Below are 14,057 nucleotides of genomic sequence, written 5' to 3' on the forward strand. Positions count from 1 at the left end.
GCAAGAATAGGCCTTGTTTAATAGTACTTAGTAAGTAGGTGGTCACCAAAATGTATGCTAGTAAATAAATGATAAAGGAGTGTTCTTTAAGTGTGCTCTGTCTTCTACATTCATACTGAAATACCATCTGTTTATATTGCAACTGGATAAGCTAATGAGATAGGACAGGGATTAAAGCTCTTGCCTGGTAAAGGCTGACCAGTTTCACTACCCAACTACTGCCAGGAGTATTTTCTGATTCCTCGATGCTTGTATGAGTACTGCCAGCAGTGTAATCCCCAGCACCAAGCCTGGAAGAGCCACTGGAACTGGTGGGCATGGCCCAAAACCCAAAATAAAAATGAAAAAAAAAATTTTCTAATTGGATTGCAAATGCTTGGAAATTAAAACTAAATCACAAACAAGTTTATGAAAGATAACAGTCATTCGCAATGCTGAATATTGTCCAATTGACTGCTCATTTCTCTTTCATATCACCACAACAAAATAAAAAGCCATACATTTAAATACAGAGATATGATAAAGTGAATTTTAGACTAGATATTTCTTTGGCTTTTTTTGTTTACTTTTGGGGGAGCATTACTTCAGGGATTACTTCTGGCTCTGCACTCAGGACATACAGGGTTCTGGGCTCAAACCCATGTAAGCTGTGAACAAGGCAAACACCCATCCCACTGTATTATCATTCCAGTCCTGAAGACATATAACATTGGAAATAACTTCCATTTTAATTATTATCAGCATGTAAGATGCTTTGTGTATATGCTACCTGAAAAAAAAAAGATGTATAAAATTTGCTTCCTAAACTGAACACATTAGGAACAAATTGGCAAGCATCACCAACAATAACCCTTCTTTTTAAACCTAATTAAGATGGCAAAGTACAAGGGTCAAAAAGATAGTATGGTAAGTGACCTGCCCTGCATGTGGCCAACCCAGGTTGAATTCACTGCACCACATGTGTTCCCAAGCACCTCAAGAATCCCTGAGCATTGAGTCTGGAGTAAGCCCTAAACACTGCCAAGTGCTGCACAAACCCTTAAGCCTGTAAAAATATTTTTTTAAATACAAAGAGACTAAAGCAATAGTACAGTGGGTAGGGCACTTGGCCTTACACACAGCTGATCCAGGTTTTATTTCTGGCATCCCATATGGTCCCCCAAGTCCACCAGAGTGATTCTTGAATGTAGAGCCAGGAATAAGCCTGAGCACGGCTGGATGTGGCTTCAAAACAAAACAAAAATTAAAAAGATTTGGTCTGAATACCAGACATGTTCTTACCTTGAACTCAGCCAACCAAGTTTGATTCTCGGTGCCACATATGGTCACCTAAGGTCCACCCACAAGGAGTGATTCCTGAGAACAAAGCCAGGCCGCAAAACCAAAAATAAATTATTAAAGTAAATTAAAGTAAAATTATTGTAAAGCACCACCAAAATCGACAAAACAACAAAACTTCAAAAATATAAGCCATGGCGTGGGGGGAAGAAATATATATAAGCCATGAGACTTGTGACTTTTGTGTAGAGACCTGAGGACAAAATTGGACATTTATGTGGCAAAAGATCTGCTCACATTTTAAAACTCTGAATGTACGAATTATTTCTGATGAGCAAAAAGTATATGAGGAGGTAAAATATTAGATACAGTAAAGTACCAGTTATTTATAGAAACTAATAATAGAGATTTTATTGAAGATTTTAAATTCAGATACTGTGGAGGAAATAAACTTAAAGGCAGGCTCTGTTTCATACTATTGTTTTAGAACACAAAGAGTTTCTGACAACAAATAAAGAATCTTTGTTTTCTTTTTAATTTAAAGACACTTTGATGAATTTTTAAAAGATGAGTTTTCTAGTTGGCTCAGAGATTACTAGGAACCAGAACTGCAGTAAGAACCTGGATCCTAAAATCCTTTTACAAAGAGACTATAGAATATTACTAGGCAACTATCGCCATTTAACAATTGAATTTGTAAAGAACATGCCAAAATTGTTACTGATCTTTTAAAAAGCAACTGAAAATCAGTACAATTGTTATAGCAGGAACACCCCCCACAAAAGCTTTGAATATACCTCTGAGTTAATAAATATCAAGAAATCTTAAACAGAATATTAGAAAAATTAACACCCCTAAATTTTTTCTGTGAGACCATTACTTGTCTGACATGCACATGTCCCTAAGATCTGGTACATTTTACCTTCATCTATACTCACCTTTAAGGACTCACTGATATAACAAGTTACCAAAGACAGCAATAACAGAGGGTAGGATATTTGCCTTCCACTTCCTGGCCAGAGTTCAATTCCCAGTACCCCATATGGTCTCAAAAGTCCCACCAGGAGTGATCCCTGAGCACAGAGCCAGAAGTAAGCCCTAAGAACAACCGGGAGTGAATTCCCACCTCCCAAAGAAAAGAGGGAGAGGAATCCACTATGGAGACACAGTACAGTATCAATTCCTCGTGTATATGAAGGTCCATCAACTTCAACACTTGTAAAAGGAGGCTAATCTTTTCATTCCTAAAGTGCTGTTTCATGCAGTCTGTATCATTCACTAGAAATGTAATAACCTCTTTGGAGTATTATCTTTTTTTAAACATAAGACACTTTCTTAAATTCTATTAGATTCAAAAAGCCAAGTTTTATACACATATATGTATACATATGTACAAATACCTAACAGGATCAGAGGATAGGCAGAGTCTCTTGATAGAACCTTTTTAAACATTTCAAAGTTTTGTAAACTTGAAAATGAGTATTATAATAGTATCTACTTTGCAAGTCTGTGATGAGGATTAAAATTACTTTTGAGGCCATAGAAATAGATCAATAGGTATGCCAGAGGCCTAGATTCAAACCCTGGCGCTAGCAGCAGTGATCCATGAGCACTTTCAGGAGTAGCCAAAAAAATAATAATAAAATTAATAACAACATACTAAAATTCATCAACAAATTAAAGAAGTTAAAGTATAAAATTAATCTAAATAAACCAAATTTTTAGGGACAGCAAGACAATTCAAAACTGGAGTGCATGCCTGGCATGTGTGAGGTCCCAAGTTCAATCCCTTGCTTTGCATGATCCCCTGAACATACCCAGTTATTACCCTAGTCACCCTCAGTACCACCAAGTCCAAGCAGAATGTCAACCTCATATCCATGCAGGAAAGAACCACTTCCCCCAAAAGAGGAAAAACATGAGTTTTTTCCCTGATTAAAAACAGAACACACTGAATCTAAGAATTTGATGGCTTCTATATAAGATTTACTCCTGAAGATGGCTATTTCTAAAATGCCATCAGTTTCTAATCTTTCGGCATTATATTAACTAATTATTTTTATTTACTTATACTTTCAGTCTTTATGTTATTTAAGTAATGAGCTTCGCCCTTTACCATCTCAGAGCCTTGAAAAATGGTATTACATTTAATATATCCCACAAAGGTAATCCTCAGCTCAAGGGTTTAGTAAACAGATTCATTTTTACTTTATTGATATCTTTACAATGTCATATTTGATTATCTGTCTCTTTGCCCTTTCTCCAGTTGAAAAGTTATTTCTAGTCATTGCAACTTCTCTTCTGGGGAAAGTTGGCTCGATTTTCATGACTTGTCAGTTGTTTATCTCCTGAGAAACTCCAGTTCCTTAGTGCTGGATTATGGCTAATCAAGTACAGAAAACCATATTTTACCCAGTTATTAGGATATGACAAGTGACAATCATGTCTAATGAGAAACTACAAAGATACAAATATGAACTTTCAAGTAACTGACTTGTATATTAAGTCTCATCAAGGAATACCAAACCCTTGTGGGAAGTCAAGAGAAGGTCTTATATCTTCATGTTAGACCTGTAGCATGATTTCTAGATATCAATAAACATAGACAAGAATAAAAAGCTTATGTTTGGTAATAACCATATCGGTTATATATCGGTCATACTTAACACTACAGTATGCTTTGCTTTATTTTGTATAACGTGTATAGCTTATACTAAGAGGAACTCTTAAACTCTGTCAGCAATCATCAATCAAGCTTAACCAGAAAAATTTTGAATTCTCAGTCCAAGTCTTCTGGTTTATAATAACCAGCAAACAGATGTTGTAATAGGTCAGAGAAACCAATATGTCTTGTTTTACAGTTTAATTAGTTATTAGCAAACACGGTGACTCCTGAATAGTCACCATTCATTCACACTGCTTCCTGCTTACAGGAACTCAGGTGAACGGAGCAGTGGAAACAAGGGAAAGTTTATGATCACAGTAGAGATTGAAAAATGAAACAAAAGCAAGCACAAAATAGTAACCAAGGAATTGAGATTGTGAGAATATTTTATTTTCTTCTTTATGCCTATTTTTAGGTATTTCCCCAAATATTAAAATATTCAACCAATAAACATTTGTTGAACACTTTAATGTTTTTATTTCAAATGAAATTTAATATGTTTAAAAAGTATATCAGGATACAAACTATATGTACAATGAAATAGTCTAAATATGTCTCAGGACAACCCTGACTTCATTATTTATGAAAAAAAGTTTGGATCAAACCAGAAAATGAGTTTATAATATCAGGCAGTAGTTCAAATTATGTGGCTCAGCAATGAAGTAATCTAAAATTTTTCTGAGGGCTTAATTTTTTTCTAGAACATTGTCAATCAATTTAATTGCACAATAAAAATTTTAAGAGGATCAAAGAGTAGTTAAGTAACATGTGTTAAATTTTAAAGATTATGGCTACACCCACCTAAAGATTTACAGGCATGATGATGGTCATACTTCCTGGATGTTGACAAACAACTATTTTTTGATATGTAAAAAATTACCTTTTATGCTTTTATTGTATCAGTTTTTATAAGTTACCTGTAAAACCCTTTATTGTATTTAATGTTAATCAGCTGAAATGCCTATTAAATGAAAACAACATAAAATTGTACTCAGCTTTACTGACATTTGAAAATGTCTTGAAATGCAGGCTACGCTTTTTTACCATAAATTTACTTTGTGGTGAAAGTCACGCTGTAACTGGCAGCAGCTGGAATATAAAGGTACAGAGACAGAGGAGATTGCCTTTGGTTAGTGCATTCAAGGAAACAAGTTTTTTGAAAGAAGAAAAACATTACTTTTTAGGTGCCAACCAACAAGACGTTAGTAGTCGGTCATAAAAGCAGATGATTTCGTTCTTGCGGTTGAAAAGAAAAGAGGATTTTCACACGGAAGATGGAGTCAGCGTTCAATGGGATCGGGAAGCAGTACTAATCTGCATGGAGAAAACAATCAGGGAGGACTACAGTCCTTCGCAAGGCTGCACTTGCTCTTTGCTAAGCTCACAGGGTGACCAGCCCACGCACTGCATGCAGCACTGAAAGAACCACCAAGAACCTGGTTAAACACGCGAACCACCCAGCTGCATGCAAAACATACCAACAGAGGATTCAGAGCAAGGGAATGGCATTACCTCTTTTATGTAATTCTCTCAGGGGAATATTGTCTCCTCCCCCGTCATAAGGCAAATAGGGATCAGAAGCAGCATCCATGATTAGAATGTTTAAAAAGAAGAAGGAGAAAAAGAAAAGCTTGCTACGCTTAAAAAGAGAGTGGCGTTTCTTCCATCCCTGCCGCAGCAGGAAGGGGAGCTGCCATATTTGCTGAGGGTTAGAACTGTATGTAGTTCGACTCGCTCAAGCCACTGGGTCCTTCCACAGCCGATGATGTCATCAAAGGGAAATTATTGCGGCCTGGTTGCTACTGGCTACAATCGAGCCCAGCTTAGTTCAGCGGCGGAACTGCCTACTTAATCAGGTCCTGCTACGTAGGATGATGACTAAGCTCCAAGTCTAACAGACAAAACTGGTTTGGGAATTGTAAAGCTCCGTGTACAACAGACAAAACTGGTCTGGGATTTTGAAGGCTCTCTTCACAATGTATTTCCAAAAGATAGCATCGGTTAAGCAAATCACAGTAAGACAAGGAAAGGAAACACTGCTTCTTTGCATTTTATATTTTATAACATATATAAATATTTCCTTTATATTTATTTCTAAATAAATATACTTATTTATTTTTAAAAAAATATAAAGGAAATAAAGTAGTTAAATGCAGTAAGAGATATGAGAAGGAAATCCTGGACTTTGACAATGACCTCTTTATTTCTCCTATAGAAATATGGAAACAATGTGTGTGGGATTTTATAATCGCAACTACTAATTTTATATAGGACAGCCATATGAGCCAGGAAGATTGAAGGACTGGAACATATTAAAGACTTCAAAAGATTTTGATTTTTAAAGTCTTCTTAATGATCTAAAATCTACTGCAGACATCTTGAGGATTAAAAACAATTCCTAGCTGAAACAGCTGAATAGTTTTTTAGCTCACTGATCCTTTCACTGGCCTCTTGTTTCCTTCAAGGAACTAGCTGGTAAGGAAACTCTGGCTTTTGATAAGCAAGAGAGCCGATTAAAGCCTTAACTTAGCTACTGAATAGCCTAGTATGTTAAACGAGGCAAAAGAAATTGCCCAATAAGAGATTTTCTTTCTTTATAGCTTCACACTTTTCCTACAAAGATTGAGCTAAATAAAAGGGGGATTGTGGGGGTAGTTCAGTGAAATGTGTCCTGAGCTGTCTCTTAGGACTCAAATGCTAGAAATATGATATTCAGGGGGGGAAAAAAACTAATGCTTTATTTCAAATTGCCATTTAAAAAAATGCTTATTTATGCTCAAGAGTACAAAATTTTACAGCTCTCATTGTAGGGATCCCACAGACTAGGAGGTTCTCCTGAAATTACTGTTGCTGGAGTACCACTTAAAAAAACTATTATTCCGGGCCGGAGAGATAGCACAGCGGCGTTTGCCTTGCAAGCAGCCGATCCAGGACCTAAGGTGGTTGGTTCGAATCCCGGTGTCCCATATGGTCCCCTGTGCCGGCCAGGAGCTATTTCTGAGCAGATAGCCAAGAGTAACCCCTGAGCACTGCCGGGTGTGGCCCAAAACAACAACAACAACAACAAAAAACTATTATTCCTTAGAAGCAAAAGATGCAGGGGTCAGTAACATTTTTTTCTAACTATTACATGAGTCAACCTCTAAGATTCACTTTAATTCAATGCACATACTGAGAGGTCTGATAGCAATAAAAAGAAATATTATTTAATTTGTCTAGTATATTTCAGTTATTTGCAGTCTCTCTCCCCTAAATTGTATAGGTTCAAGTTTTCTACATTTCACTGTGAAGTTTGAACTTCAAAAAAACCTTTAAAAACTTCACCTGGGGGGCCGGAGAGATAGCATGGAGGTAAGGCGTTTGCCTTTCATGCAGAAGGTCATCAGTTCGAATCCAGCTTCCCATATAGTCCCTGTGCCTGCCAGAAGCAATTTCTGAGCATGGAGCCAGGAGTTTCCCCTGAGCCTACCGGCTGTGACCCAAAAACCACAAAAAAAAAAAAAAAAACCTTCACCTGGGGGTGAGGCTGGAGCAATTGTGCAGCAGGTTGACAAGATTTGATCCCCAGCAAACCATTAGATCCGAGGCCACCAACAGTGATATCAATCATCCTGAGAGCAATCCGGGGTAAACCAGGTGTGGTCCAAACCACACACCTCTAAAGGGGGTTGGGGAACCTGGGGCTGAAAAGGTAGCATAGGGGGTAGATCACAGAGGTTTTGATCCCTGACATTCCACATGGATCCCACTAGGAGTAAATCCTGAGTATAACTGTGTGTGGTCCCAAAACCTGAAAATAATAAAATTAAATAATAAAAATTCCACATGGAGGTTGTGCATATGGTAAGTGGCAAAGTACATTTCCTGTGTGCAGGAGAACTGGGTTATAGCCAGACACCCAAAATTAAAAAAAAAAAAAAAAAAAAAACTGAATCACCCCCATGTCACCATAGTTGTCAGTGTAATTATTTCTCTAACTGCACTCACTACTCTTTGTAGTGAGCTTCATATCATGAGGAAGAAAATGTGAAAAAATGTATTTCACAAATTTATTATACCCTTGTGGTATAGGAGGCTACTGGTAGGTCATTTGCCTTGCACGTGGCCAACCCAGGACCAACCCTGGTTCGATTCCTGGCATTCCACATGATCCCCTGAGCCTGTCAGGAGCTATTTCTGAGCATAAAGCCAGGAGTAACCCCTGCGCACCCGCTGAATATGGCCCCAAAAACCAAATAAATAAATAAATAAATAAATAAATAAATAAATAAATGTTTTCAAAAGATTAAATAAAATTGGTCAGGAATTGATATATTTAAGAAGATAAGAAGGAATTATGTATTTAAACAGATCTCTTTCCTACATGGCATATATTTCCAAAACAGCAAACAAGAGAAAAAGAGAGCAAAGCATTTCCAGCTATATTCAGCAAACACTGCAACACAACAGAAGGAAGTAGTTTCTCAGAAATGACAAGCCATAAATTGAGCAACAAGTTTTATAAAATTCATATCTCACAAACAAGTTTTCACTCTCAACATAGCTGTTGACCTAAATCACCAGATTTGTAATATAAAAAAGGGTTTGTTTTTTTTCTTTTTTTCTTTTTTTTTTTTTTTTTTTTTTGGTTTTTGGGTCTCAAGGGCGCTTGAGAGCCCCAGTGGAGCTCAAGGGTTACTCCTGGCTCTGTGCTCAGAAATCACTCCTGGAAGGCTCGGGGGACCATACCAGAGATCCAACCACCATCCATCCTGGGTTGGCTGCGTGCAAGGCAAATGCCCTACATGCTATGCTATCTCTCCAGCCAAGAGGTTTTTTTCTTATTATTTCTTTAAAATTAGGGTCAAACAAGTCAATGTCGTTAGTACCTATGCAATTCCTATCCAAAGATTTTGTCAACTAAACATATATAAAACCACAAAAAAGGGCAGAGTACAGTGGGGAGGGTGCTTACCTTGCATTGGTGGACCCAGGTTCAATCCCTGGCACCCCAATTGGCCTCCTAAGCACTACCAAGAGTGACTCCTGAGCACAGAGCCAAGAGTAATAAGCCCTGAGCACTGCCGGATGTGGCCCAAAACCAAATATAAATATATAAATACAAAATTCAAGGACCGAGAAAAAGACTATTTTAAGAATTCTAAAATTTTTAAATACTAAAGTAAAAACAGATTATATTTCAACATGTATAAATATACTAAATGCCCCAATTTAAAAAAATAAACTGGAATCTTAAAACTCAACTATATAAGTCTTTTTTTTTTTCCTGATTTTGAGTCATACCTGGTGACGGTCAGGGGTTACTCCTGGCTATGTGCTCAGAAATCTCTCCTAGCTTGGGGGACCATATGGGACACCAGGGGATGGAACCGCTATCCATCCGGGGTCAGCCACATGCAAGGCAAACGCCTTACCAATGCACCATTGATCTGGCCCCTCAACTATAGAAGCCTTAATTAAAACAAGTTTGTCTATATGGGCAAAAAAGGATAAAATAGGGGTTTGCATGTGGCCAACTTTGGTTCAATCCCCAGTACCATGTATGGTTACCCTACCAGTGATACTCAAACTATGGCCCGTGGGCCACATATTGTATTTGTATCTGTTTTGTTTCTTCATTGCAAAATAAGATATATGCAGTGTGCATAAGAATTCGTTCATAAGTTTTGTTTTTACTATAGTCAGACACTCCAATGGTCTGAGGGACAGTGAACTGGCCCCCTGTTTAAAAAGTTTGAGGACCCCTGCGACCTACCACCAGGAGTGACCTCTAAGCAGTAGTGCTCTGAGCACTAGCCAGGTGTAGTTCACTACCCACCCCAATGCAACACCAGTATACAGAATACAGAAAAGGCTGAAAGTAAAGAATGTTTTTAAAAGCACAGCATGACATATTTTGTAATGTGCCAATTTGGAATAATTGTTCTCTCTCTCTTCTTTTTTTTCTCATTTTTGGTTACACCCAGCAGTACTCAGGGGTTACTCCTGGCTCTACGCTCAGAAATCGCTCCTGCAGGCTCAGGGGACCACGTGGGATGCCAGAATTCGAACCACCTTCTGCATGCAAGGCAAATGCCTTACTTCCATGCTATTTCTCCCGCCCCAGTTTTATCTCTTAATGGTTTACAAAAGTCATTGTCTCATGATTTACTGAGCTGGCTGATGTTAGCGGAATGCTGTGTTACTGTGTTTAGGCTCACTGAACTCGGTCTTTGTAACTTTCCCACCAGATTTCCTGTGATCTGCTGGGCTGACAGTACTACAAGGAATGTGTAAGGAACACAAAAGTTGTGGACAAACAAACATGTAACTACTTGCCAGTTATATGACATTTCTTAAGGGAAATCACAAACATCTTTAGAATTAAGAGTCAAAAAAATTGATGAATGTTTTTGGTTTGGTTTTCTAATAATATATTTAAGCACCAAGGTTACAAACATGTTTGTAGCTGAATTTCAGTCATAAAAGTACACCCCCCTTCACCCATCACCTCTATACCACCACTAATGCCTCTGATCTCCCTACTCCCCATATCCAGCCTGTTTTTGGTTTTGTTTTGGGGCCATACCCAACAGTTCTGTGGATCACTCCTAGCAAGGCAGAAGGACCATATATGATATCTGGGAGAGAACTGGGTGTGCCACATGCTAGATAACAACCTTACCCACTGGACTATCACTCAGCTCCAAGTTGATGAATTTTATTAAAAAAAATAATCATAATAATTAAGAAAATTTCAAACAACAAAGAAAATATAAAGTTTAAATTTAAAAATCGCCTTAAATAGAACTGGAAAAAAATAAAAAGCAAAGCTAGAAAAAGAACAAAAAGAAAAATCAATAAAAATAAAAAAAAAGGACAGGGAATGTAGCATCCCTCAAGTGTCTATGACCAATGAGCTTAATCCTTGCCAACACCCACTAACAATTCACACTAATAAGAACATGTCTAAAAGTGCACTGGGAGACATCTAAAAAGAATCCCCCAACAGGACCCAAATGTATAAAGAAGTTATGCCATATTTTTAAATTGAAAAACTATAAATTATGTCTCGATCTGGGAGATTCTAAGAAAACCCTAATAACAGCTTTTCAAAAGGGGATTTAGAATTTAATGGAAATAAAAGGCCCAGGAATAGTGAAGACACTTTTGGAGGCAGCTGGCTGGAAAGGTTATTGGAGTCACAATTGCTACTACTCGCCTCCTCCTAGGTTAGTGTTCCAGGAAGCTATACTGCCTTGTCTGCCTGGGCATCAAAACAATGCAGTACAGCCCTCAGAGACAGCTCCCTAGCCTCAGGGAAAGCCAGAACAAGGCAGGAGCTTTATGGAGATAACAGATAGGGAAGAGATGGTCAGGAAGTTTCAAGGCCCAAAATATAAATAAATAAATAAATAAATAAATAAATAAATAAATAAATAAATAAATAAATAGACAGACAGATGATAGATAGATAGATAGATAGATAGATAGATAGATAGATAGATAGATAGATAGATAGATAAAGCCCAGGCCTGAGCAACACCAGGTGTGGAGGGAGGGAGGGATGGAGAGAGAGAAAAAGGGAATGAAAAAGGAAGAGAGGAAAAATGAGAAAAGTGCACAAACCACAGCACAGTTATTCTTAGACACTGACTTAACACTATGAAAAGTTATAGCAATCATTTCAAATTGACCCTTGTGGATCTAAATCTTGGTAAATCCATTGTCTTTGTGTTGTAATAAGCAATATGAAATAATTTGTTTGTGCCTGCTTGGAAGAAGCCTATGGGGTGGGTGGGGACATTGGTGAAGGTAAGGTCATACATGCTGGTGGTGGGATTGGTGTTTAAACATTTCAGACCTGGAATGACTGTATTATGAACAACTTGGTGCTATAAATCAGAGTGCTATAAAAATAATTTAAAAAGATAAGGCGAGGGGCTAGAGCAATAGTACAGTGGGTAGGACATTTGCCTTGCACATGGCCTACCTGGGTTCGATTCCTGGCATCCCATATGGCCCTCCAGGTCTGCCAGAATAATTTTTGAGCAGAGTCAGGAGTACCCTGAGCGTCACCGGGTATAGCCCAAAAACAAACAAAAAAGATAAGGTGAGAGGACTTTCCAGACTATTAATAAAGAGATATAGTTATTAGTTTTTGCCAGATTTAGATAATCAATCACTAATACAGAATAGGTAATCAGAAATAAATGCTCCTATATATGGGCTCTTACCAAATATCAGCAGTGGCATAATATCAGAGTGGTTTTCTCAGCAACTGGAACTGAGACAACTGGCTTTCTTACAGGGGTAAAATGTAAATAAGACCTAATTCATATACACAATCACTCAGATGACAAGAGACCTAAGGACAAGCAAATAAAAAACTCTTACTGAATAAAGGGATGCTTATAGTGGCCAAGTGCATTACTGGCACATATCAGACCTGAATTTGAACCCTAGTGCCACAAAAATATAAATTAATTCATAAAACAAAAAGCTCTTATGAAATAATACAGAAAAATATTTTCATAACCTGAGGGTAAGTACATTTTTCTTAATCAAGACACAAAAGCATTAATCATAGAGCAAATGACAAACACATAGGACCACATTATAATTAAGAAAATCTGTTCAAAATATGCCCAGCAGGAGAGTGCTATAATCTAAAAGTACCCCACAAACTCATATATTGAAACCTGACTGCCAACATTAGAACTGGGGAGAGATTTAGCCATGGGTCCTCAGAAATGGGATTCAGACTCTTCTAAGGAAGACACATCCAGGCATCTCTCTTTGTAGACTATGAATCACAAAACAAACCATTACCACATATCAAATCTAACCTTTATTTTTTGACTTCCCAGTTTCCAGAATTATAATTAATGTATATTCAAACCACCTAGTCAACGGTATTTTTACTACAGTAATCCAAATAGACTAAAACAGAATTCCACACAACCCACAAAACATTTGACATTTACAACATATTATACAATCTGCCAAACAGAGTGTCTGAGTAGCAAATAAGGAGCTATAAATCTCTAAGACAGACATGTCAATAGAAAAACGGACAAACTACTTGAATAGGTACTTCAAAACAATTTTTCAAACAGGTAATTAGCATGATAAAATGTTTAACCTCTTTGGAGTATGAATGTTCTGTGGGAACCAATCGAAGTCTATTACATAGCAAGCAGACAGAAAAATTTTACAATCAAGTGGTTGGAGAATATGGAGGACAAATTGCTACTCTAGGTATAAACTGGAACACCAATATGAAAATTACAACCTCTCAAGCTCTCCAATCCCAATTCAAACCAAATAAACACATATCCATCAAGATAAAATGCAAAACATGGACCAAAAGCAATTGTACTGTGGAAAAGGCATTTATTTACCTGGCATGTGGCTGACCAGGGCTAAATTCCCAGCACCACCAGAAATGAACCCTGAGCTAAGCATAAAGCCAGAAGTAAACCCTGAGAACAGCTGAGTGTGGCCCCAAAACAAAGTATTTTTGAAAAACGCAAAACAAAATAGCACTGTTTGCAACCATTAAAGATTGTTTATAAATAGAAAATCTCAAACATCCATAGCAGTAAAATGAATAGGTAATCTGTGCTCTGTGCATCAAGAATGACAGTTCACAGCATCACAAGAGCTATATATAAAATAAAATAGTTTTGAAATCACTGTGTAAAGGCAAAGGAAAAAAACAAGAATATATAGTGAGGCCAGAGTGATAGCACAGTAGTAAGGTGTTTGCCTTGCATGCAGCTGACCTGGACGGACCCAGGTTCAATCATGGGCATCCCATATGGTCCCCCGGGGTGCCAGGTACAGTTTCTGAGTGCAGAGCCAGGAGTAATGTGAGTGCTGCTGGTTGTGACCCAACCCCCCAAAAAAAGAAAAGAATATATACTATATGTTTCCATGCTATTCACTTTGAAACATAGGTAATGCAAAATTAAATTCTTAAGAATCGACACAGATAATCAAATAAGAAGTGACCTAAAGAAAACTAGCCCTAAGAAGAGAAAGGGCTGAGATGAGGAATGTTTTACTATAGTGCTGCTGGTAGATGGTGATTGTCTTAACTGAGATGAGTTGTAGGGATGATTGCTTGGGG

At 37.5% G+C, this 14,057-nt stretch overlaps 1 protein-coding gene across 4 annotated transcripts in view; it reads right to left on the bottom strand.

Moving 5' to 3' along the window:
• The window catches only part of CLCN3 (chloride voltage-gated channel 3), an 86,033-nt gene that overhangs the window by 50,422 nt on the left and 21,554 nt on the right, over positions 1-14,057 (bottom strand). For 2 of the 4 annotated variants that reach the window (XM_049771296.1, XM_049771294.1), the window contains exon 1: positions 5,456-5,692. The exons of the other annotated variants lie outside the window; for them this stretch is intronic. In XM_049771296.1, the coding sequence (XP_049627253.1) occupies positions 5,456-5,534 (79 nt within the window). In that variant the 5' untranslated portion in view covers positions 5,535-5,692. Of the gene's footprint in view, positions 1-5,455; positions 5,693-14,057 lie in introns of those variants that run through there. 4 annotated transcript variants of the gene reach the window in all.

This window comes from Suncus etruscus, chromosome 4 (assembly GCF_024139225.1).
Source record: "Suncus etruscus isolate mSunEtr1 chromosome 4, mSunEtr1.pri.cur, whole genome shotgun sequence".
Lineage (NCBI taxonomy): Eukaryota > Metazoa > Chordata > Mammalia > Eulipotyphla > Soricidae > Suncus > Suncus etruscus.